Below are 24,024 nucleotides of genomic sequence, written 5' to 3'. Positions count from 1 at the left end.
AGTGAACTAATTATTAAACCAAAGAAATGTGAAAGATGATATAATATTTCAAGGAATCGAACTGCAATAGTCATGAAGCATCACAAGAGCTATCAGAAATTGAAGTAAGTTTAAGATCGATGAAGCTTGTGGTGTCGTTCGAGTCCTTAAGAGTGTTTCATTCTCTAAGTTGACATCTAGGTTATCAACGGAGTAATAATTAATTGAGGTGCACAGCTAAGTCGAACCAAATGGACTTTTTTTAGTCTTACTTAGGTCCAATGAGCCTTTCTGGATTTGGTGGAGAATGGAATCAAAAGAATTAGGTACTTTGAGAAGAGTACAAAACGAGTAGCAAGGAGAAATAGGCCCATTGTAATTCGAATACGGGAAAGAGAAACCCATGGGCTGTATCTTAATTCGGCAAAATCCCCAAAACATAACTCTCTCTCTATATATATATTTGTTGAAGGTGACATTTTGAGAGTGCCAACGCATTGCTTTGCTTGCTCTTCTTGTGCCTCTCTGCTCCACCTCGATTACGCCGCCTTCCTTCTCCAACAGTAAGAATTCTTCCTTCTTTATAAAAAAAAAAATTGAACTTTTTGGTTAGGATTCTGGACTTGTGTGTTTCATGTGAATATTTCGTGTTATGCTTTGTAGATGAGTTCTGAATATTGGGTTTGTCTTGTTTTGGTGTTGGCTGTTGAAATTGTCAATTTTCCCTTTTCATTTCTTGGTGAAATTAATGGTGTAGGATTAAAGGTTGGATCTTTAGTGTTAGCTGAATTTTTTGGGTGTTTAGAACTTTTCGTTATTCTTTCATTCTAAATTCAATTTGATGCCTTTCTTCTTGTTTACCCGGATGACAGCAGATGGAAGAGAGCTCTTTCGCTTTCTGGTTTTAGTAGTATTTTTTTTAAAAGTGTGTAGTAGGTCACTCCAAACATTTCTTTTTTTTTTTTAAGCACAGGGCATACATTATTGAATGTTAAATTGATTACAACCATTTTGTTAGACAAATCAGAAATGTAAACCCTGTCAGTAACTTCGTTTTACCTGATATGCAACATTAATCAGTGAAGATAAAAAATTCAAGTTTCATTTGGATTCAATAGTTGAATACTTCGATTTATACACAGTTGTTTTGCAGAGGGCAATGATCAATTTTGAGCACCAACAAACATATTATTCTTTGAACCCTAGGTGTTATGAGTAGTTAAACAGTTCCTTTTTTTAATCAGGTAAACATGTCTACTATCGGACTTCCTACGACCTGTATGGTAAAAACTGCTCCTCAGACCCTAAGAAAGAGCGTCTTCATCAAGAGCCCAGCGTCTCTGGGATCTGTAAGGAGCATTTCTAAGGGATTTGGATTGAAAGCTAGCTCTGGCTTTAGAGCATCAGCAGTTTACAAGGTCAAGTTGGTTTGTCCAGAGGGTGTTGAGCATGAATTCGAGGCAACTTCAGATACTTACATACTCGATGCAGCTGAAAATGCTGGAGTGGAACTCCCTTATTCTTGCAGGGCAGGTGCATGCTCAACATGCGCTGGGAAGATTGTATCAGGGTCTGTTGATCAATCTGATGGATCTTTTCTGGATGATAATCAAATGGAGGAGGGCTATGTGCTCACATGTGTTTCTTACCCAACCTCAGATTGTGTGATTCATACTCACAAGGAATCTGATCTTTACTAGTTATTCATATCTCAAATTATGTGTATGTTCTTGTTTGAGTTGAAGCAGTTGGAAAATTGTTCTGTTCTTGAGAATGGTGGTCAGGTGTAGGGTTCAATCAGGAACCTATTGTGTTTGAATGATGTTCGTGTAATGAATGGTTATTATGTTTCACTTTGTAAAAATGTTATCCACACCTGGTGTTTATATCAAACTATACTAATTTATCATAGTTTAAATCATAAAATAAGATGAAGATGTTTATTGATTAAGAGATGCTCTCTGTTTCAATCTAAGGATCCATTTGATCATGACTAATATCTACCAACAATAATAATATTTTTATAAAGAACAGCTAGAGAGACATGTGTTGTAAATGAGATAGCTTTGCGTAAACAAATAATATTTATGTTTGTGAGATTAATGGTTACGTATGAAATAAATGGTTGGTAGATATAATGGTGTTTTTTTTTTTAATAAAATATAAACTTGTGAGTCAATTTTTGAAAAATGTGAAAATATGATATGAAGTTCTCGAATCGAATCTAGATTTTTGAAGAATTTGATATTTTGATGTTATATGATATTAAATGTACCTCTATATAAATGAAGTGATATGATCAGAATAGAAGTGTTAAAATATTCAAGCATTGTAGCAAATCAATGAAATTAAACATAAGAAAACAAAGAGACACGAAACATACTTTAAACTGAAGAGAAAACTGTAGGTATTATTTTTGAGACACAAAAGAGTAATTGTTGGTGCTGATCTGAAATCAAGTACTCTTGTATTTGCTTAGACGCACTTTCCTTTCCATGTGATATCTTTTAAGATCTCTAGTACGTGTCCGGCGAATAAAATTGGTAACACAGGGTATTGGTATCCACCTTGATCCAGCAACTTGTGTAAGCTTGGAAAAAATAAAAAATCCATGAACTCCGAATAGTGCAGCAAATGAACATGCAGCCGCGATAATCCACTGGTCGTTGTCATTTGGTGATATGAGCATAACAGACATTGAATAGGTGACCATGAGAAACAGAAGTGACCATAGCAACAATGCAGTGGTTTCAACATGGAAGGGCAGCAGCGTAAAAGTGAGAGCGATAGCAAGAGCAAAAGTAATCGAATTCATTATTAAAAATGGGTAAAAAAGACCTTTTTTTGGGCCCCTTCTGATTGGAAATGATTGTCTCTGGATTGAGGAATTGGTTGTGTTGGCAGGCATAACCAGAGACGTATTATTGTTATTAGTGTCGTCGTCTTTCCTTTCCCAACCGCCACCTGGAGGACTGAGAACAGCTTGAAAACTAGCTGTTACAAGTAGAATAGTAACTACCAGGTATGCATTTCGCACATCCTCTGTTAATCCTTTACGCGAATCCACAATTACTGCTGCTTGTGATCGGATTACGTTGGCGAGGTCAATGAAACGTGGAATTTCTTGAAGAAGATCCGCCATTTTAAAGTTCTTAGGAAGGTCTGATGTCTTCATGGCACCAACTTTATGCAATATTTTCTGAATATTCACATATTCTTGGTTCGAATCAACACTGAAAGCTGAATGATTCTGTGAATATGTTATTCGCTCCTCAACAATAGCAAGAGCTGTCATATCATACCGATTCCTAATATTAAGACGCACTAGTTCCTTTGCTAAAATCTTTACAACCTGCAGATAATTATCATAAACCAGTATGGTATTAATAAACTCAAATCATCTAGTAAGCAAAAATGAATATTAATGTCATAAAATATACTATATACTGATCGATGACTTGAAGAAACATACCTCAACTTGACCTGTTTCTGCAGCAATGTGCAACACTGTGGATCCCTCGTTATCTTTCCAGTCCAATATTTTTTTGTTGCCAGTCCGGTAGAGCCAACCCATTAGAACTTTAAAAGCCGGAAACTTGTTTCTTAACACAGCGAGATGCACAGCTGTTTCTCCTCGAATGGTCACTTCCTTGATGGCGGTGGGGCAAGCTAGGAGAAACTCGCTGAGAAGATCCACATTGTCAGTTTGAGCAGCTACATAATGCAGCGGCGTTATCCTCTCCCTGCTTCTGACTTGAATGAGTTTAGGATCATATCTTATGAGCAGCTTCACAGTGTCTTCCTGTTCATTACTCAGTGCTAGATGCAGAGGGCTATATCCCCTGGGGTCCAGCGCTCAACATTTCAATGGCAAAATCAGTCTGCTCAAAAGATGCAGCTGTGTGCAAAGGGGTTTCTACAAATTCTAACGCATCAATCTGTTTAAGAATTGATGGGTTATCTTCAATGATTTTGTAGAAGGCATCAATATCCCCAGTTTGAGCTGCTCGCTTCATCTCCTCACCCATTTCTCAACAACCTATCAAACAAGTCGTACTCAATAAAATTAGTGGCCTAAATTCAATTTTACTTTTTTCCTGTCACATGTAATTTAAAAGAAAAATAAATTAAACTATAAATCTATTATAGCTAGGAGACCTCATCCTTTTAACTATAGGTCAAAAATCTCACTTTCCTCCTTAAAGCTCTTGCTTTAGTGGCTTGACCCTCTACCCAGCCCTGGTCACTCCATTTATTTTACAAAAATAAAAAATAAAAATAGGAAGCAGTATGGAAAGTGAATATGTGTGTAAATTGTAATCGAGAGAGTAAGACAAAGAGAGGCCTTTTTAAATGATAATGGATCTTCACTCTTCACTCTTCAGTGGTTTGTGATTAAACAACTGGCTGAATAAGTCTATTAAAAAACTAATTGGGAGACTTGTGTCGGGGGCAAAAGTATCAACAATACTAGTACTGCTGTCTTCAAATATTTATTATATTCTATAAGCAAGAAGAAAATACTAGTAATATATTTCATAATTTAGATAAACGTTATAGGGAATATGGTACAGGCGTAGGGGAAAGACCGTAACAGAGAGAAGAATAAAGGAGGAAAAAAAATGCAGCAAGAGATGTTGTTACTCCAAGAATTTGGTGTTCGGTTACACGAGGACCAGAGAGAGTAATTTCTTTATAAAATATACGTTAACACATTAAAAGAAATAGATATTTCTAAAAATAAATTCACGGTGTAATTTTCTTGACCACTATTAGTAAAGAGAAGTTAATCTCAAATATGAAACTACACCGTTCTAATTTATTTGTCTTACTTTTATTTTAATTCATTTTTTCAATAAATTTTCAATTCTACCTTTCTACGTGACATATTTAAAATCATAAGATTAAAAAATCGGGGTTAAATTGGTTAATTTTAAGCAGGAAAAGGATTTAAAAAAGGTCCTTGAATTGTGCAAAGTTGAACAAAAAAAATGCACTTAATTAATAGTTTGGTCTAAAAATACTCTTGAACTATTGATGGCACTGACATTTTAGACCAAACTATAAAATGAGAGCATTTTGATCCTTTTTAACCCTTCCATATTTTAAGTGAGTAAAATAACTTTTAAACATTTTTTTAGTGTTTAGGTAAATTGAAAAAAAATGCTTCTAAGCTATAAACACTTGATTTCTACAAATTTTTAATTTAAAATCACATTCAAAAATCTTTTTTAGTGTCGGAATCAAAATCAATCAAACATGAAGCGAGATAATGTTATTTTATTCATAATTTAATGGAATGGATAATTGTCTACATCTGGAAATCACGTCAAAAATACTTTATTCCGCATACTGATTTATTAATGCAAAAATTACAAAAGGCCACTTAGCCTTTTAAAAAGCCTGTTTGTCTGTCTTCGCATAACAAACTGATTTTTTTCTGGTGCAGTTCCTTAACCAACAATAAAGAAATGACAATTGCTTTTGTCTTGCCTAAATTGACAAGTAAAATGATTCCACATGTGATATTAATGTACTCCTTTGTTTCAATAATTTTACAGTTTTAAATATACAATGGAGACCACCAAAATTTATTTCATTTCTAAATTGAGAGGTACTCCTGTAAAACAGGAACTATTAATAAACATCACATTTCTCTTGACTTTATCAACAATCCCATTCTCATCCTGTGTTGTGTATGTATATCTCCAACTCAGCTCCAACGTAACTCACTTATCATCGAAATAATTGGGACGATTTTAAAAAGTCTAATTTTTAGTAAGATAATTAAGGATTTAAATTGGATATAAATTAAATAAACCAAGTCATTGACACCTTATCTTCCCTTCCTCACCACAAGAATAGCCTATATTTCACCATTAGAAAAACCAACCTGAAGTAAACTCTTTTTGTTGCTTCTCAGTTATTAGCCCAATTAACAACAACTCTGTCTAAGAGTTGATAATAATAATAATATGGTTACCTGTGGAGGCCTAAAACACTTCTTTGACAAACCATTCCCAGAAAATTCAACAATTCTTGATTCCACTTCTTCATGGAATCAGATTAAATCAACAAAACCAAATAAAGATTCATCCTTTACGGAGATTTTTGATGAATTACATTCTGTTTCATCGTTTTCTTCTAATAATCTCCCTCCATTGTCTACCACCTCCTCGTCATCATCATCATCATCGACATGTTCTTCTTATAATAATTCGTCATTTTCTTTCGAAGCAATTCACCAATCTGGGGTTGAAGGGAAAAACAGAGACCCCATTTATCCACCAAGCAGCCAGAAGAAACATTACAAGCATAGTGATAGCTTTTCTTCAAGAAATTCAGATTGTCTTTCAATATGTACAGAAAGCCTTGGATTTGAAAGCTGTGATGACGTTGAGGATATTATGAATGCATTGAGTATTGGGAATGATCAAGAACACGAAGAAATTAGATCAACGAACATTCATAATCAGGGGATTATAAGTCATGAATATACGAAAATTAGATCAAGAACAAAAAAAGGGGCATTATTGCCTCCTCCAATTTCTTGCATTGGTAGAAATGGAAAGCCCTGTGTTTGTTTTGAATCTTTTAGAGAAAATGGTAGGTTTATTCTCAAGGAGGTTAAAATTCCTGAATGGGAATTCTTGCATGCATGTAGAGAAGATGGACGATTGAAGCTACATATTGTTCAGTCAGATGACGAATTTTTCGATGAAGATGAAGAATATGATGATGATGATGATTCAGAGGATGTTGAAGAAGATGAATCAAGTGAAGATGTAACAAATGATGATGATGATAAAAGAGAGGTTGTTGAATCTTGCTGAAAACAATCTAGGAATTAAAGAATAGATATCATAAAAGCAAAGGCGAAACCAATATTTAAAAACGTACTAGTTCAGGTTTCTAGTCCTTCTGAGTTACTTAGTTACATATTTAATGAATATTTAAGATAAATACAGTGTTTGGACCAAAGCATTTGGACGAACTTGAAACTGAAGCTCTAGCTCCGCTCCTGCACAAAGACAAAGGGGTGCTTGATTTTTTATTTCTTTTCTGTTTCCTCGTAAAAAAGTTTAAAGCTACTCTTTTTCTCTCTCTTTCAAGTATGAAAATAAAGAGAAATCGGAAATGTAATTCTGAATTCCAGATTTAGATGATCATGTAAAGGTAGTAGCAAGAGAGTAGTAATGTTCATGAGGTAAATGTAACACATTTCTTTTACATTTCCCAGCAATAAGATGAAATGAGGAATACTCGATTTCATACTCGAATAAAATTTGTATTCATCTGTAGCTTAGTATTTGCAATTATACCTTCACTTTTTTATATCCTATATTCGATTAGGATCATCGATTTCAACTTACATCAGAAAATTTCACGTTAAAATAAAATATCTTCTATCAACGTCTTTGTAATTTTATACTTCGCACTTAATGATGTCTAAATATGAGCGATTTTAGAAATTTCATTACGTTGTTCACATGAATTCAATAACTTTTATTCATATTTTGTGAGTATAGTAAGAGATATATTCAATATTTGTAGAAGTCAATGCAGCTAAAGACGAAATAAAATCTATATTATATGCATGGAATTTCATTATTTTGGGTAGAACTTTTTATTTGATTGAAAAGAATGGAGTTTTAGTCAAGTTATTTTTTACTTTTTTGACCAAAAAAAGTAAACTATATATTACACCTAAAACAGAAATTCAAAAAATAACAAAAAATTATGGGAAAATCGATATGATATACTAAGAAAGGTAAGAAGAAATATTCCACCTAAAAGCTAAGTTGTCTAATTTTACTGGTTCAATTTAGGAATTCAAAAAATGATTTATTAATTTGTGTTTAATTTTATTTTTGTTATTAAATATTATTAATTTAAATATTTAAATAACTTCTATTTTTTTAAATTATAGTAAATCATCCTTCTAATTTTTAAATATTTCTAAAAGGATATAGAAAGTCAAAGATGGAGCAATATGATAACACATATTTTATATTATATAGTATTTATGAATCATATTAATGTTAGATTAGGAGTAATTAAGAGGGAATATATACTATACTTTTACTATTATTAAGAATATTCAGGATGCATGTAAATGGTCACGTAATTAGTGCGAAGGAATTTTTTTTCGACAACACAAAAAGCAGCTCCACTACTTCCGTAGCCGTGTTTCCCTTTAACCCTATTTCGCCTCCGCAATTTCCCCATGGATTCAGGCGGCGGCGGACCCAATAATTCCCGGTACCAGCGAAAATTGCCGTCGTCCGATCGTCTCCTCGGCATTTTCTCCACCGCTCACTCACAATCCCAACCCTCTATATCCACCTCTGCTTCGACTTCCGCCGCCGACGTTGAGCTCAGCGAGCACGACATTTTTGACGCATCCTCCGATGCAATTCATCACTCCACTCCTTCAACTTCAACAAGCCCGAACGCTAATTATCATCGGTCCCCTAACCATCTCTCCCACCACAAACATTTCGGTATCCTAGCCGCGTTGCCGGAGTCTGAGTCCCACGCGCAGGCTTTGCTCTCCGTTTCTTCATCCTCCTCGTCTTCCTCCACGTCGTCGGCTCGTTTGATTCCTACAATTCCTAAACGGCCGCCAGTGGATCGGGTTAAATATCTCCAGTCCGCACCGGTGAATGTTCCTGTAATGTCAGCAGCAGCGCGCCGAAGAGGCAGGCATTTCGACGATGTTGATGATGATGTGGACGGTGGTGAGATGTTACCACCGCATGAAATTGTTGCGTCGAGAAAAACACCAATTTTAGCATCCTCTGTGGTTGAGGGAGCTGGGAGGAAGTTGAAAGGGAGGGATTTGAGGCAAGTCCGAGATGCTATTTTGCAGAAGACAGGTTTTCTTACCTGACTTTTCTAGTAAATTTGAGATAATTGTTAGGTTTCTTCTTGAATTTGTATCAGTATCAGGGCTGACTGATAGCTATGATTAGAAAGTATCCGCAGTAATAAGTTACATTGTCATCTTTCATCACCAACTTGGCCTGTTGTCAATTAAATGAGCATGCCTTATGGAGAGACACATTATTTAATTATCATCCCGGTCATCGGCATTAGCAATACCGGTAGCGAATTCAAGAAGATTGTCTTTGTCAGCTGGAAGTGAAAGCTTTCCAATTGCAATTTCCAGGCTTATAGGTCTAAATTAGGAGGGTGCTTGGTGCCTGTCCTCTAATATGTAAGGGCCCAAAGTTAAGATGGGGCTAATCAAAGCAAATTATATTAGATAGATTGAATAGGAAAGAAAAGAAAAGCAGGGATGGCATTTGCAGTCAGCAGCCTCTGTTTCTCCTTCTAACTAAAAGCAAAGTGCCAGCATTAAATAAAAAGTTCTTCTTGTTTGAGCTATTGTGAGCGCGAAAAGCCTGTTGGCTGTTTCTGTCGCATAAAGGCTGTTACCTAATATGTTTTTTCTCTTTGGTAGCTATCACTTTAAGGTGTGTGCATGGGCACATCTAGGTAGAAGCAAGGAGGTTCTTTTATTCGAAAAAAGCTCAGCTCTGTGTTAAACGGGTTCAATTCCTGCTAACCACAGTTTCTAATCTTTTTAGCTTTAGGCGTTTTTTAAATATTCTTTACACCCCTCCGGCAAAAATCTTTCCTTCACCGCTGGGTGTGTGCATATTTCTCAAATGCTCTACAGTAAAAAGTGCTGGTCTCATTAATAATCTTAAAATCACCTTATTTGGTGAACCCTGTTGAGTGAAACTTGTAATATTGGAAGGCCTATGAATGTGACAAGGAGAATGAACAGTATTATAGCTGAGGCATTGTTTCTACTTTCTACACTAGAAATCAACAGGTGAGAGAGTGGAGAGACTGTATCTAAGTGTGCTTTGTTGCTTGGTATTTGCGCTCGAGTCATTACTAAATTTTGGTTGAAATGGAGAGGAAGTTCCTTTGACATACCAAGATTTGTAGGAGAAAAAATAATCACTGGTATAGTTCTTCTCTCTTCCACTGTATAGACATCCTCTGGGTACTATAATTTCTGATTTGCACTATTACTAGCAGTCCATTGCCAGAAATATATCAGATCTTCAACATCTACTTTCTGTGAAGTGCTATTGTCCCTCCAACTTCCTCCTATATTCCCCATCTTATTCCATCTCAAACTTTTGTAATGGCAAGTATTCTTGTGCTGTGCTTCTCACGCTATGATTCTACTGGTCAAATTCAAATTTAGCAACTACTTATCAAATCCAATGTGGTGGAGAAATTCATGTTGGATATGTAAAAGGTTAGATTTTCGGAAGATGCAATATGTACTTGTTGTAGAATCACCTTTGGTTAGTCAAGGCGGTGTGCTTCAACAAATATTTCGGATATATTAAAAAGAAAAGCAGCACATCAAATTTGTTACAAATATAATAGTCCATGTAGCAATGTCCAGCATTATTATATATTAGTCCATGTACATGACTGCATAGTCTAAGTCTAATAAAAGTTTCTGGACAAGGGTGACAATTTTGATATTTGAAGAGATAAGAACTCCATAGTAACCATATTAGAAGACAAAGTCTGTGGGTTTAGTAGTGAAAAAGCTCAGGATAAGTGTAAGATCTTGGGGATAGAGAAACTAGGGAGCTCAACAAACTTGCTTCTCTTTAGTCCTAACTATGTGACGTAAACTTGCTACTCCATCAGTCCTAACTATATAATATAACCTTGCTCCTCCTTCAATCCTAACTATGTGACGTACTTCAGCATTGGAGTCTCCGATCAGTTTTTGGTTCTTCATGAAAATGATTCAGTTATCTTTGCATATGGAGAATATATCTAATTTGAAAGATGTTAAAAGCAGTATACTTAAAGGTGAGTATAAGGTGCTCCTTTGGGGTTTGGTTGAACGCCTGGATTTCCTGCATTCCTGGCAGCATGTTATGCCCCCAACAGTGAAGGGAAATTATGTAAGCCTTCAATTTTCAAAACCTCTCTTTGTGGTTTGTTTACCCGGTATGCTTCTACGTTTATCTGATAAAGTTAAGAAGCTCAGTGTAATTACCTTTCAAATTGACTCTTCAATGACCCTCTTCCCTCCCTTCCCCAAAAGAAAAAAGAAAGAGAACATCTTGAGTGGGTTGAGCTATGCCCCCCCCCCCCCCCCGCCTTCTCGATCCATTGGAGGAAAGACCAGCCTAAAGTCCAAGATTCTCGCGAAATTGTTATCAAATTTTTGTAGGTAATTTTTTCTTTGTGAACTTTAAAAGTATTTCTAGGTGCATAAATAAAGCTGGGTCATAAATGATTTATCAGTTCGCATTCCTTGATTAATGCGATTTTAGTGTTTTTTTTTTAAAAAAAATTGCTTTAGAGGGTGTAAGAACTAGTTTGACTGCTCTAAACGTTGGACATGAGTTAGTAGGAAATGGAATATAATTGAAAAAAGAAATGACCATAAAGTTAGCTAGTTTGATGTTAGGGTATTATAGTTTTGGGTTGTCAGCATGTTGTTAATTTGGCTAAAGGTGTTTTCTGACCCTGAATGTCTTGTAAAATGCCTACCCCCCCGCCTTGTGTAAAATACGTTGCCTCGCACAGCTACCTTGTAAAATTAATCTTCTTACAAAGGTATTCATGAGGTGAGATGAGAGGCAGTTCAAAATTCAGATAAACGTCCTTGTATAGAAATAGGAGTAAATGGTATTTTAAATATGGTTCTTCAAGGTTTCATTGTACGTATCTGCGGGGGTGAAATAAAAGTTAGTAATTCTTACTCTCCTCCTACATTAATTCAAGGTGTCAGATCAACCACCCTTCTGGTTGGGAGTTTCGATACCTGCAGCTATCATCAACCACATGTTTCAATCTTATCCAAAAACGAACGTATCTACTAGTTTCAGCTACACAATCCAACAACACACACACACAAGTTTTTCCCTATGTTGGAACAAAAGTGTCTAGTAGGAACACTGTATCATGTGTTCAATTTATTGAAAAATTTAATAGATTGTCGATATACTAAATCTTTGGTTAATCCATATTTGCAGCATGTAGTCTTGTTAATGGGGGCAAGGTGATCTTTACATTCTTCACTCTCAGATTCAAAAGTGAATTTCCACAATATAAAGCAGGTGTATATCCATGAGCCTCTAGCTTGTGGTCCTTCACAATAAAAATCATGAAAGGACTACTTCTCATCCATTTTGGGCATCTTCTCTTTATTTTCCAACTTCTTTTTTTCCTGGTAATATATGTTAGATTTGGGAAATCTAAGTGGTACTTTTGGTTGGAAATATCCGAACCGATATCGGACTCGAAAAGCGCCGCGAACTGTCCTTCAAATCGCCGTTAATAATTTGATTAAGCTGCTAAAGTAGGGAGTCCTTTTTCATATTATTTTATCCCAACATGACATGTGTTAGAATTAAAAAATTATCGAAAAAAGAAAAGAAATAGATAGACGTTCTCTTTTAAACGACTAATTAAGTTTCTGTAGCATGAAATAATTAACATGATTTATATATATATTGTTCAACACTAGCAACGTAACACCATGTCTTTTAGTCTAAGGGCCCGTTTGGCCATGTGATATGGAATCATATATGATATGGTATCATGATATGGAATCATGAGATGAAATTGAAGTTTTGTTTGGACATGCGATATGCAATTTTTGTGTTGTATATTCTCTCATAAACACAAAATCCCGTAAGTTGTAAAACTATTAAAATAACCCCAATTGTTTATTTAGTCTTATCAAATAAAAAAAAATTATAAAATCGCATGATAAATTATTACAAAGCTATTTGTTTTCCACTTAAGTAATCGTTTCATCTAACTTTAATTTAATAATAAAAAAAATTGAACATAAATTATAGTGTACAATAGTATAGTCCTCCCACATAGTACAAATAATTTTCTCACGTTGAACTTGTATTTCTCGATCATGTGACCGAGAAGACAAACCAACATTGTTACTTTGAGTCATTTGTTGGTCAATAATAAATTTTATGTCGGTGAGAATAATAAATTTTAAAAAGTAATTATGTGATTATAAAATTTATTTACATATGAAATAAATGGTTAGTAGATATAAATATGGGGTTGTTTTAATAAAATATAAACTTGTGGATCAAATTTTGTATTTAAATATCTCAAATCATGATATGAAATTCTCATATAATTTCATATCATGGTTTTTTGAGAATATGGAATCACATCTCATGATATGGTTTTTGGAGAATATGTAATCACATCTCATGATATGAAATTATGAGATGAAATCAGCGTAAAATCACATGTTCAATCGCTGATTTCATCTTACAATACCATATCGTGATATAATATTGCATGGCCAAACGCCTAGGGAAAAAAACACAGAGGGTTGGTGCGCAATTGATCATCATAACTCAAATTTGGTCACATCACCTTTAAATTATGTTACACCGACTCTTGAACGAATTGTGAAAACACTCATCCTCTTTAAATTTTGTGAAAAAGTTGGTGACATATTATATATTTTATTATATATAAGAAGCTGTAAGTCAGCAAACCTAAAGAGAATTTAAGAGCCTGCATTTGTTAATTCAGTGTTTCCAACTACCATAACAGGCCTTGTGGACCCTTTCATTTATTGTTTTTCATGAACTACTTGCTCCTTTATTTATACTACAATGCTTTTTTGCAACATCCACCACTTAGAATTATTTTCACTACACTCTATACTTTATGCTATAGCTGCCTAACACAAGCTTAATCAAATGGCATCATATCAGCTGGGATTTGCACTCTTCATCACTTTGGTTCTTGCCACACTTCAGTTTTCTTCTTGCTATGTCTTGAAGGGTTCTGTTACTTGCCTAGACTGCAGTCAACGTATCGATCTCTCAGGTAAATTTTCTTTTTTGATCAATACTTTTCTTTTTTTCCGTAGAAAAGTAGTTAGATGACATATGTTAAACGTTGAATAATTGTATATATGTTAATATTTCATAGTTAGATTTTGGAAACAACGTTTAAGTGTTGAGTGAAACAAGTGATGCATGGTAGGAGTTGCTATACTATTTGTTAAAAAAATGTTTTCTATATGTAAGTGACAAAAGTCATATTCCTCACTTTAATGTAAGTAATATAACACCAAAAAGTAATTTTATATATATATATATATATTTTTATGTTTTTCATCATACCAAACATTAATGTGACAGGCTTAAAGGATATTGCATGCTATCATATAATTTTAGGAAAATTGAAACTAAGCTCTCCCTGTCCATAAATTTGAAAATATTGTTTGTTCATGAAATTTGGTCAGTTTTTGAAAATATGTCTTCAAGAAAATAGTTCCAAAAACTGGTATGTTGGGTGAAATTTCACCTTCACTCACAAACTTTCAAATTTTTTCCAAGTAAAAAGTGTATGTCCAAACACAATTGAAAAGCTATTTTTCAAAAAATTAACTTCAAGTACTCTTTTTTTTTCAAGTTTCGACTAAATTTATGATCAAATGCAAGCTAAGTCTTGAATATTGTATTATATTTTGACCATACTTTTCAAAATTGATCAGGAATAAAGGTTTCAGTGAAGTGTAGTCAGGTGAAAACATTGACTATGGCTACAACAGAAGAAGATGGCTTTTTTGAAACAAAACTTCCTTTTACTCCAACTAACAAATGCTATGCCAAGATCCTTGGAGGTCCTAATCAGCTCTTTATTTCAAGAAAAGAAACAGACCCCAATATTGTCAAGTCTCAAGAAGATGATAACTCCTACACTATCTCTAACCCTTTAAAGTTCTACACAAAATGCCCTTCATCCAACAAGAATGATAATGGAAAATGTCATGATGAGTTTGGTTCATCCAAGACTATTGATCTACCAGTGCCAAAAGAATGGGGAATTGCACCAACTAGCTACTATGTCCCTTTTCTCCCCATCATTGGGATACCTTAAGTATGTATGTATGTATGTATATGGTATTTTAGTGTGTTCTAGCTAATCTTCTCATGATATTAGAGAAAATGGCATGCAAGACTTATTAGTTTTCTAAAGTACACTCATATCGGTCTATTTATGTCATAATTATGTTGCGTGGAAGAAAGGTCTCAGATATATCTTTGGCATGTATGAGATCGATGGTATTATATATGAATATTAAATATATAAACATATGTCTATTTATGTTTATATAGGTTTTGGCTGTAGAATATTGTGTAGTTAATGATCATGTTTAGTATTATCTTGCAAAAAGTGGTTGTATATGTGCAAGTGTTGCAACTTAATTAATGTTTGGTATTATTGTTGCTAATATTTGCTTTTGGATGTAAAGTTAGTACATTACATGCCTCTTTTGTTTCATTTGCAAGATATATATCATAAACATTTCAAGGTTAATCTTTAATGCAATAGTGAACAATTTGAATAAGTTTGCTTCAAGTGTCTTTAATGCCATTCATAAATTCCCACCAGAAATAGGTAAGGTAAAAAACTTAAAAAGTTGATCATAGGTTACTATTCAACTATTTAATATTGCCAACTACATGATCGTAGGCTTTATTCTTATTGAAAACCAATATATTACACCAGTCATTTACTTTTACTTGTCAACTGTATTAAAAATAAATGTACATTTAAGAGATACTTTATCATTTTATATATTTATTTGCTCTTATTATTATTTATTACTATTCATTTTCTAATATTTAGATGACTTATATAAATAATATTAGTAATATAGTAATTTACCTTTATATTTATTATTTTTAAAAGAATATGTTAAATCAAATATGAACAAGTAAAGATGGACAGAGTAAGTAGTACGTAATTGTTTTGGCTTAAGCATATCTAAAAATATTTACCCATCAACCGTCTTGAAAATACTATGAATTAAAAGGAGTATTAACGCTTCTTCTTAACTCTAGCGAATTCACTCACCCACATTTCTTTATTTATTTTTTTGCTTAAACGCACATTTCTTTATTGGTATATGCTTTGCTTAACTAGCCATTGGATAAAAAATTGAGCTTATTCATGGTGTTAGATATCCACTTTAGGTATCTATCTTTGTAATTGGACTCTCCGGCAATTGCTAACTTTAGGCCTTTAACGTTCCCTAATAAATGTGTCTATGTACTCAAAGACTCGAATTCGAGATCTTCGATTAAAAATGAAGAAATACTTATCACTTCACCACAATCCTTATTAGTCACTATATCCATATTTATTAAGAAACATTTGCAATCATAGAGAATTCTCTGTAAATTAATTAACATATGCTTATATACAATCATGCTCACTAATCAAGATTAATTAATATTATAATTTATCATAAACAATGGATTTGAATAATCTTTTTTCTCTTAGTCGAAGGTGTAGTAAAAGGATGGGTAAGAGTGGGTCATGTGTGAGAAACAAGAACTCAAGGGTGTAAAGTGTAGTTCTTAGAAAATAATATGACAGGTAATGCTGATGTCCGTCCTATCTCGTGTGTCCTTGTCAAAACCTCCGTAGACTTTCCAGTCTACAATTCGAATCTCTACACTTTTCCGATACGTATCTGTGTGAGAGAGAAATGGCGATAGTGTATGCGGTTGTGGCTAGAGGCACAACGGTGTTGGCGGAGTTCAGTGCCGTGACGGGGAACACCGGGGCGGTGGCGCGGCGGATATTGGAGAAGCTTCCAGATGAAACGGAATCGAGGCTTTGTTTCTCTCAGGATCGATACATCTTCCATATACTCCGATCAGATGGAATCACCTTCCTTTGTATGGCTAACGAAACCTTTGGAAGTGAGTATAAATTCCGTCTCTGTTGTAGATTTTGTGTAAAGTTTCCTTTTTTTGTCAATCAATTTATTTCTCCAGCTGTTAAGTTAATCTGAACTATAGAGCTAGAAACAAATTAAACCTGTTTTCAGATTAGGTCATTTTAAGAAATCCACTAAGTATCTAATGCATGAACTTTAAATTCTGGATCTGTATCTAACTTTATCCTGAATGGCTCCATGAGCAGATGCTGATTTAGCATTTGGTCACTGTTTCCCTCAACTTAAACCATGTTTATGTGTGTGTTTGTGTTTTTGGTTTAGCGCTCTTTGTTATCAGAAAGGACCAATTTTTGTGTCTTCAAAGATCATATAGAAGCTAATTAGTGTCTTCTCATTTCCTGGTTGGCCCAAATACACCCTTGATTGTCCTATTTCCACCTGCAAATTTCACAGATGCCTTTCTGACTTTCCTAGTTTCATCTCTTCACACTTTTTTTTAACGAACATCTTTCAGCACTTCCTGAAAGAAACATTGTTGGCATTGGAAAACTTATGAGTTGATATTTTATGGATATCTGTTGCTAAGGACTGAAAATTCTGTTAGTCATTTGAGCTATCCCTCATTCCTTCCACTAACGGAGAATGCTGTTCTAGGAAGGATTCCGTTCTCATACTTGGAGGATATTCAGATGAGGTTCATGAAGAACTATGGTAAGGTGGCTTCTTATGCTCCTGCCTATTCCATGAATGATGAATTCTCAAGGGTCTTGCATCAGCAAATGGAGTTCTTTTCAAGTAATCCAAGTGCAGATACACTAAATCGTGTCAGAGGAGAAGTTGGTGAGGCAAGTATTTTTTCTGTTTACTTGCGCCAAAGCGCGTGAAGCTTAAGGATTCTTTGTTTCATCTTCATTTGTTTTCCTTTTATTTGTCTTTTGTTTTATCTGTCTTATATGCTTCAGTTTATTGTGTCTATGGATGCATGCATTAACTCTCCAAGATATCCACAGTTTATTAAATTATCAATGGTTTTATATTCTTGGAAACTAAATAAGCTCCTACAGAACAGTTATGCATCAAGTTTCAATTAAGATAATTTGTAGTGTTGAACTCTCAATCATTTTTGATGATTTTCCAATATGCAATCACTGCTAAAATAACTTCTCCTTTCCCTTGACTCTTACTTATCCTTTGATATCTGAACACCTCTTCAAATACTGTCTGGCTTTTATCTCCACTTCATAGAACTCGAGAAGCAATTAATGATCCTAACATCTCATGCAGGGCCAATCAATCACCTTTGTGAAATATAAATTTTTCTCAGTAGGAAACTCTTTAACTTTATACTTCTCATTTTGACTTTGGTGGCATGCTCTTATAGCCATAGAAATGTTATGTCATGTTTAAGATGACAAGTTCTAAGGGTAGTAATGTTTGCCATGTCTCTTTTTATTTTCTGATCTCTAAACTGAGTCAAACACCACCATGTAAAATGAAATGGAGGGAATACCATTTATGACCATTTGATGTCTTCCTGCAGTAAAAAAATTGACAGTTTTATCTTACAATGTAAGTTGCTGTAGAAAAAGCAAAGAAATATTATACCCTATTGCGTTACCTAGTTATGATTCTGGTCCTATTGCATTATTTGCTGCATGTGTTCAATTCTTACCTTTTTGGCTGATGATTTTTATAGTGCATTTACATCGTGATATGCTACTGTTGCATCCTTTTTTTCAAAATCCCCCACTCCTTCATGTATTGCAACTATTCTAAAAGTACAAGAAACTACTTCAATGTACATCCAGATACGCACCATCATGGTTGATAATATTGAGAAAATACTTGAAAGAGGGGATCGGATTGAGCTACTTGTTGACAAAACAGGAACAATGCAAGACAATGCATTTCACTTCAGGAAACAGTCGAAGCGCCTTAGGAGAGCTCTTTGGATGAAAAACGCGAAGCTCCTGTAAGTATCTTTTACAAAGTATTATAGACATAGTCCACATCAACTAAAAAAGTGACTCACACTCACAAGTTTCAAGCTCAGAACACCTTCAATTCAAATTATGTATACCTGACAATACTTGCTGTAATGAAGGCCAACTTTCTCTGCTAATAATGCTGTGACATTAGTGTTGCTGAAGGCGTATTTGAAGGTGTGCTTAAGCTCTAAAGCTAGTCGCAGTGCAAACTGAACACTTTGCCTTTCTTATGCTTGAAAAGTTTTTAACTAGACAATTAAATATAGCTGGCAAAGCAATATGTTAATCATTATTTTAGTTTTGATTTTGGCTATGAACAAATATTTTCATCATTCAGAAAACATATGGATGAATATGTTATTGTTCAGGAATTGCAAATGTTGAAATTTAGTACTCCATTAGAAAAGTAGTTACTAAATTTGATGAGAAACAACAATCAAAAAATAAATTTTAAAGATTGACTAGAAACGTGAAACTGCACCTTTATAGGTTGAGCTTGAACATGATTGACACAGTATTTATGGTTAAAATCTTTAAGTTAATTGAAAAAAGTCAATTCGTTTGTACGTAAAATTTCTGTCTGTGTTTGAAGTTACTTTTTCTTGTATTACATATTTATTTTTTACTTTAAGAACGTGCTTTAATTGGGTTTTTGGAGTTAAGAAAGCTTCCCCAGCTGCTGGAGTGGTGATTATCAAAACACGATTGCAGTGGGCAGTAGCTAGTCAGTGCTATTTAGGCTCCCCCATTTCCAGTCATTTGATATAAACAGATGCACAACAATGGAAAAAAACTATGTCTCAATCCCAAACTAGTCGATGTGGTGGACTAGTTTGCCGACATCCATCCATGATGCTGGAACCATTGCTCCTTGTCCCCTCATATCCAGACAATATTATGATAATCCCTTATCCATTTTTCATCATACTCCAGTAGCAGTATAACATGTTCCTAGGTTGTGCACGTTCCTACATATACGATGTTTTATGGAGTCATCATAAATTGACTAGGTTTAAGGTCTGTAGTCAACCTACCACAACCTTCCTCCTTCATTCGTGCTTGGGACCGACAATGTGTGCAAGTTCACATAGGTAGAGCTTGCTAAAGACAGACATAACTGAGAAAAAAAAGGAAGCTACTAGACAAAATGAGATAGGAAAGGAAAGAGAAGAAACTGTTAATGGATTGCATATTAGTTATTGTATCCAACAATTCAACTCATAAATTGAATTGTATGTAAATTGATATCTCATCCAAATCCAACACATAAAGATTGATTCTGCATAATCAATGTCCAAATATGATCCAAAACTATTTTCTCCACAATATGATACATCCAATTTTCTGCATGGATGGATTATTGAATTGGGATTCACTATGATACTCTTAGTCATGAATCTTTAGCTTGAAGACGGAACAACATTGATAGCTGAGGACTTGATTCAATTAATTTCAATTTTGTTCTGTACGAACTGGTTAATGTTGGGTGAGCTAAATAAGGCTCAAAATTAGCATGCTAAAGAGCAGACTCATTGTATAGGCCACAGCTTGGCCTTTGTTTCAGTCGTCTTAGGCTTCGGTTAGTTGGTGTTGCACCTGTGGTGCCTGTTAGATACTTCTATCAACCTTGTGTGAGTTCCTTTATGAAATATGACTGTTGGAGGAAGTAATTCACCTTTAGTTTAACTAGTGTAATACTCTAATTACATCAAGATTTGCAACATTCTTGTCCAAGAAAGTTCTTAGTTTGAAGCCTTTTGGTCTTAAATCTTCGTAAATCTGAGCTTTGTAACTTTCTCATGACAGGGGTTTGTTAACATGCCTGATTGTGCTCTTCCTTTACTTGATAATTGCTGCTTGTTGTGGAGGCATCACTCTACCTTCCTGCAGATCATGAATTCTCTGAAAAGGAGCACCATATTTGCCGCACTGTGGTTCATATTTCCAAATACATTTAGATGAACTATATCATCAGAGTGAAAGGTTATTGTATAATCAATCCAGCAGATTCTTGTTCTGGCACCTTTAGAAGTACATGTGCGGAAAAGAATGATAAGGTTTGTATTGTTGTTGACAAGGCCTGTCGCCTTTCTCATTTGTAAATGTTCTGGTGGAGTTCTAAATTACTCTAAAGTGTAAGGTCTTCCGTGCCTGTTTGTAAATATAATGTTGTGCCGTGACTTACCTTTTGTACCATTTTTTCAAATGTATGGTGGTTGAGAGTTTTGACATGTGTATGGATACTGCTTAGCGAAAAAAAAATAGTTCGTGGGAGGTATTTTTAGAGTTCTAATGCCTAGGAAGTGGATTGCCTTTGAGTTAAGAGTGTATATCCTCCAAGAACTTGGAATTTGCAAATTCCAAGTTTTGGATCTCCTTTTCCCAAAAATTAAGATAATTCTGATGCTCCTAGTACAGGAGAAGTATTGATTTGGGTAGGGAAGTGTCGTGGCTTCACTGTACCCAAGGGCGTTCAACCTAGTGGTTAATCGAGAATCATAAAGCCTCGTTTTTAAATCTCAGTATAGACAAAAAACACTATGTAATTTCTTTCTATATGTCTTAGCCTTGATGGATAGAATTATTTGGTACTTGTTGGTAGGAGGTGAAATGAATTTTGTGAAACTAGTTGAGGTATGCGAAAGTTGCCTAACACTAGGGTTGTCAAAAATATGTGGCATGACTGCACCCTTCTTTCTTGTCTTGGTGCCCGTTCTTATTGATCTGAGAACGGCGTGATGCCAAATTTTGCCTCTCCACAATGAGCATTCGATCTACTGGAAATTGACCAACTTGTCTAATCACTTGATAACTCGAGTTTGGGTTTGACAAAATTCAATAATTTTGATCAAGTATATTTTATTTATATAGAAAAGTTTATGTATAACCCAGTAAATTACCATTTTTTTAGCATTCAAAAATTCTAGGACCAGTTTTTACTTGTCAATTAATCAAAATGGTCTTTATAGGGGCCCAGTTCCACTAATGTACCTGCCGTCCATGCACTGACTACAAGATGCATCACTATGTTTGTTAGTGCTGGGTAATATAAAACTTATTTTTATGAGAAAGTTCACCGAAAATAATTTTCTATATGTAGCATAACTAGTATCGAAGTAGTGCAGATTGGCAAGAATTCGGTTATGCAATTGGGCACGTAAACAATTTTCCTCAAAGTTGTAGAAATTATTTTTCATTTTCTTGTCACTGAAAATTTATTTATTTTTGGAATTGAAAACCAAATGAGCTGCAACTCAAATAGGATTTTAAAAAAATTGACCAACCAAATATGAAAACATAAAATATACCCCCCACCCCTACCAAACACATCCTAAAGTGAGGTATAGACTATAGAACAGGGACTGGGATTGGGAAAAGGGGTAAAATGCTTTTATTAGCCTTGTACAGATTCCACTTTGTTAGCTATCCTCTTTTTTTTTCATTTCCTTATTGTTTGTTTGTTTGCTTTGTTATATAAGCCAAAGTAGGTACCCAAAAGCATCAATATTTTGTATTGCTTAGTGATTCCTCTGTAGTCCAGTATTTCAATTTCTACAAGTTCCATCTCCTTACACTATATCACCTCCCTCCATAATTAACCATTATCAATCTTTACATTTTCTCTAATGGAAACTCTTCTCAAGCCTTTGACATCTCTTTTACTTTCCTCTCCTACACCCCACAGGTCTATTTTCCAACAAAATCACCCTTCTCTAAATCCCACCACCAAAAAAAAATCAAGAAAATGTCATCTTAGAAACGAAAGCAGTAAACTTTTTTGTAGCTTTCTTGATTTAGCACCGACATCAAAGCCAGAGTCTTTTGATGTTAACATCTCATTGGTTGATCCTAATTCAGGTCGGTGTCAATTCGACGTGATCATCATCGGAGCTGGCCCTGCTGGTCTCAGGCTAGCTGAACAAGTTTCTAAATATGGTATTAAGGTATGTTGTGTTGACCCTTCACCACTTTCCATGTGGCCAAATAATTATGGTGTTTGGGTTGATGAGTTTGAGAATTTAGGATTGGAAGATTGTTTAGATCATAAATGGCCTATGACTTGTGTGCATATAAATGATCATAAAACTAAGTATTTGGGAAGACCATATGGTAGAGTAAGTAGAAAGAAGCTGAAGTTGAGATTGTTGAATAGTTGTGTTGAAAACAGAGTGAAGTTTTATAAAGCTAAGGTTTGGAAAGTGGAACATGAAGAATTTGAGTCTTCAATTGTTTGTGATGATGGTAAGAAGATAAGAGGTAGTTTGGTTGTGGATGCAAGCGGTTTTGCTAGTGATTTTATAGAGTATGACAAGCCAAGAAACCATGGTTATCAAATTGCTCATGGGGTTTTAGTAGAAGTTGATAATCATCCATTTGATTTGGATAAAATGGTGCTTATGGATTGGAGGGATTCTCATTTAGGTAACGAGCCATATTTAAGGGTGAATAATGCTAAAGAACCAACATTCTTGTATGCAATGCCATTTGATAAGAATTTGGTTTTCTTGGAGGAGACTTCTTTGGTGAGTCGTCCTGTGTTATCGTATATGGAAGTAAAAAGAAGGATGGTGGCAAGATTAAGGCATTTGGGGATCAAAGTGAGAAGTGTTATTGAGGAAGAGAAATGTGTGATCCCTATGGGAGGACCACTTCCGCGGATTCCTCAAAATGTTATGGCTATTGGTGGGAATTCGGGTATAGTTCATCCATCGACAGGGTACATGGTAGCTAGGAGCATGGCTTTGGCACCAGTACTGGCTGAAGCCATCGTCGAGGGGCTTGGCTCAACAAGAATGATAAGAGGGTCTCAACTTTACCATAGAGTTTGGAATGGTTTGTGGCCTTTGGATAGAAGATGTGTTAGAGAATGTTATTCATTTGGGATGGAGACATTGTTGAAGCTTGATTTGAAAGGGACTAGGAGATTGTTTGATGCTTTCTTTGATCTTGATCCTAAATACTGGCAAGGGTTCCTTTCTTCAAGATTGTCTGTCAAAGAACTTGCTATACTCAGCTTGTGTCTTTTTGGACATGGCTCAAATTTGACTAGGTTGGATATTGTTACAAAATGTCCTGTTCCTTTGGTTAGACTGATTGGCAATCTAGCTATAGAGAGCATTTGAATGTGAAAGGTTGAATCATTTTCTTCATTTTAATTTCTTTGATTATTTTCATCTTTTCACAATGCAAAAGTGAGAAAAGCTATATACTGTCAACAAATAAACTAGTAATGGAAAGTCAAAATAGTGTGTTTGTTGTGTGTTATTCTAATGGAGTGGATTTTGTGAACTGCTCCACTTTGTTCCTCTT

The 24,024-nt window shown here is 34.7% G+C and overlaps 7 protein-coding genes across 7 annotated transcripts; 6 read left to right on the top strand and 1 right to left on the bottom strand.

The window, feature by feature from the left end:
* The first annotated feature begins 470 nt into the window (after window positions 1-470).
* LOC125807473 (ferredoxin, root R-B2-like) lies at window positions 471-1,850 on the top strand. The gene is made up of 2 exons (XM_049487194.1): window positions 471-542; window positions 1,224-1,850. Exon 2 carries the CDS (start codon window positions 1,230-1,232, stop codon window positions 1,677-1,679), a length of 450 nt encoding a protein of 149 aa, XP_049343151.1. The 5' UTR covers window positions 471-542; window positions 1,224-1,229; the 3' UTR covers window positions 1,680-1,850.
* A 584-nt stretch (window positions 1,851-2,434) lies between these two features.
* Window positions 2,435-3,667, bottom strand: LOC125807676 (uncharacterized). The gene is made up of 2 exons (XM_049487412.1): window positions 3,452-3,667; window positions 2,435-3,331 (listed from the first exon to the last, which is right to left on the bottom strand). The coding sequence occupies exons 1-2, from the start codon at window positions 3,551-3,553 to the stop codon at window positions 2,435-2,437; spliced, it is 999 nt and encodes a 332-aa protein (XP_049343369.1). The 5' UTR covers window positions 3,554-3,667.
* Window positions 3,668-5,953: 2,286 nt separating this feature from the next.
* On the top strand, window positions 5,954-6,812 carry LOC125807675 (protein FAF-like, chloroplastic). Its single transcript, XM_049487410.1, has one exon. It carries the CDS (start codon window positions 5,955-5,957, stop codon window positions 6,810-6,812), a length of 858 nt encoding a protein of 285 aa, XP_049343367.1. The 5' UTR covers window position 5,954.
* Window positions 6,813-8,090: 1,278 nt separating this feature from the next.
* Window positions 8,091-8,985, top strand: LOC125807460 (uncharacterized). The gene has a single exon (XM_049487181.1). It carries the CDS (start codon window positions 8,207-8,209, stop codon window positions 8,870-8,872), a length of 666 nt encoding a protein of 221 aa, XP_049343138.1. The 5' UTR covers window positions 8,091-8,206; the 3' UTR covers window positions 8,873-8,985.
* A 4,673-nt stretch (window positions 8,986-13,658) lies between these two features.
* Window positions 13,659-15,200, top strand: LOC125807467 (uncharacterized). Its single transcript, XM_049487189.1, has 2 exons — window positions 13,659-13,854; window positions 14,528-15,200. Exons 1-2 carry the CDS (start codon window positions 13,725-13,727, stop codon window positions 14,911-14,913), a joined length of 516 nt encoding a protein of 171 aa, XP_049343146.1. The 5' UTR covers window positions 13,659-13,724; the 3' UTR covers window positions 14,914-15,200.
* A 1,213-nt stretch (window positions 15,201-16,413) lies between these two features.
* LOC125807462 (vesicle-associated membrane protein 714) lies at window positions 16,414-20,927 on the top strand. The gene is made up of 4 exons (XM_049487182.1): window positions 16,414-16,748; window positions 17,381-17,571; window positions 18,535-18,698; window positions 20,521-20,927. The coding sequence occupies exons 1-4, from the start codon at window positions 16,532-16,534 to the stop codon at window positions 20,609-20,611; spliced, it is 663 nt and encodes a 220-aa protein (XP_049343139.1). The 5' UTR covers window positions 16,414-16,531; the 3' UTR covers window positions 20,612-20,927.
* A 1,296-nt stretch (window positions 20,928-22,223) lies between these two features.
* LOC125807433 (neoxanthin synthase, chloroplastic) lies at window positions 22,224-23,849 on the top strand. Its single transcript, XM_049487149.1, has one exon. It carries the CDS (start codon window positions 22,341-22,343, stop codon window positions 23,835-23,837), a length of 1,497 nt encoding a protein of 498 aa, XP_049343106.1. The 5' UTR covers window positions 22,224-22,340; the 3' UTR covers window positions 23,838-23,849.
* Window positions 23,850-24,024: the final 175 nt, after the last annotated feature.

The sequence above is a fragment of the Solanum verrucosum genome, unplaced genomic scaffold (genome assembly GCF_900185275.1).
Source record: "Solanum verrucosum unplaced genomic scaffold, falcon-dt-bn FXZP01000183.1, whole genome shotgun sequence".
Lineage (NCBI taxonomy): Eukaryota > Viridiplantae > Streptophyta > Magnoliopsida > Solanales > Solanaceae > Solanum > Solanum verrucosum.
This window is presented reverse-complemented; position numbering and strand designations above follow the sequence as displayed.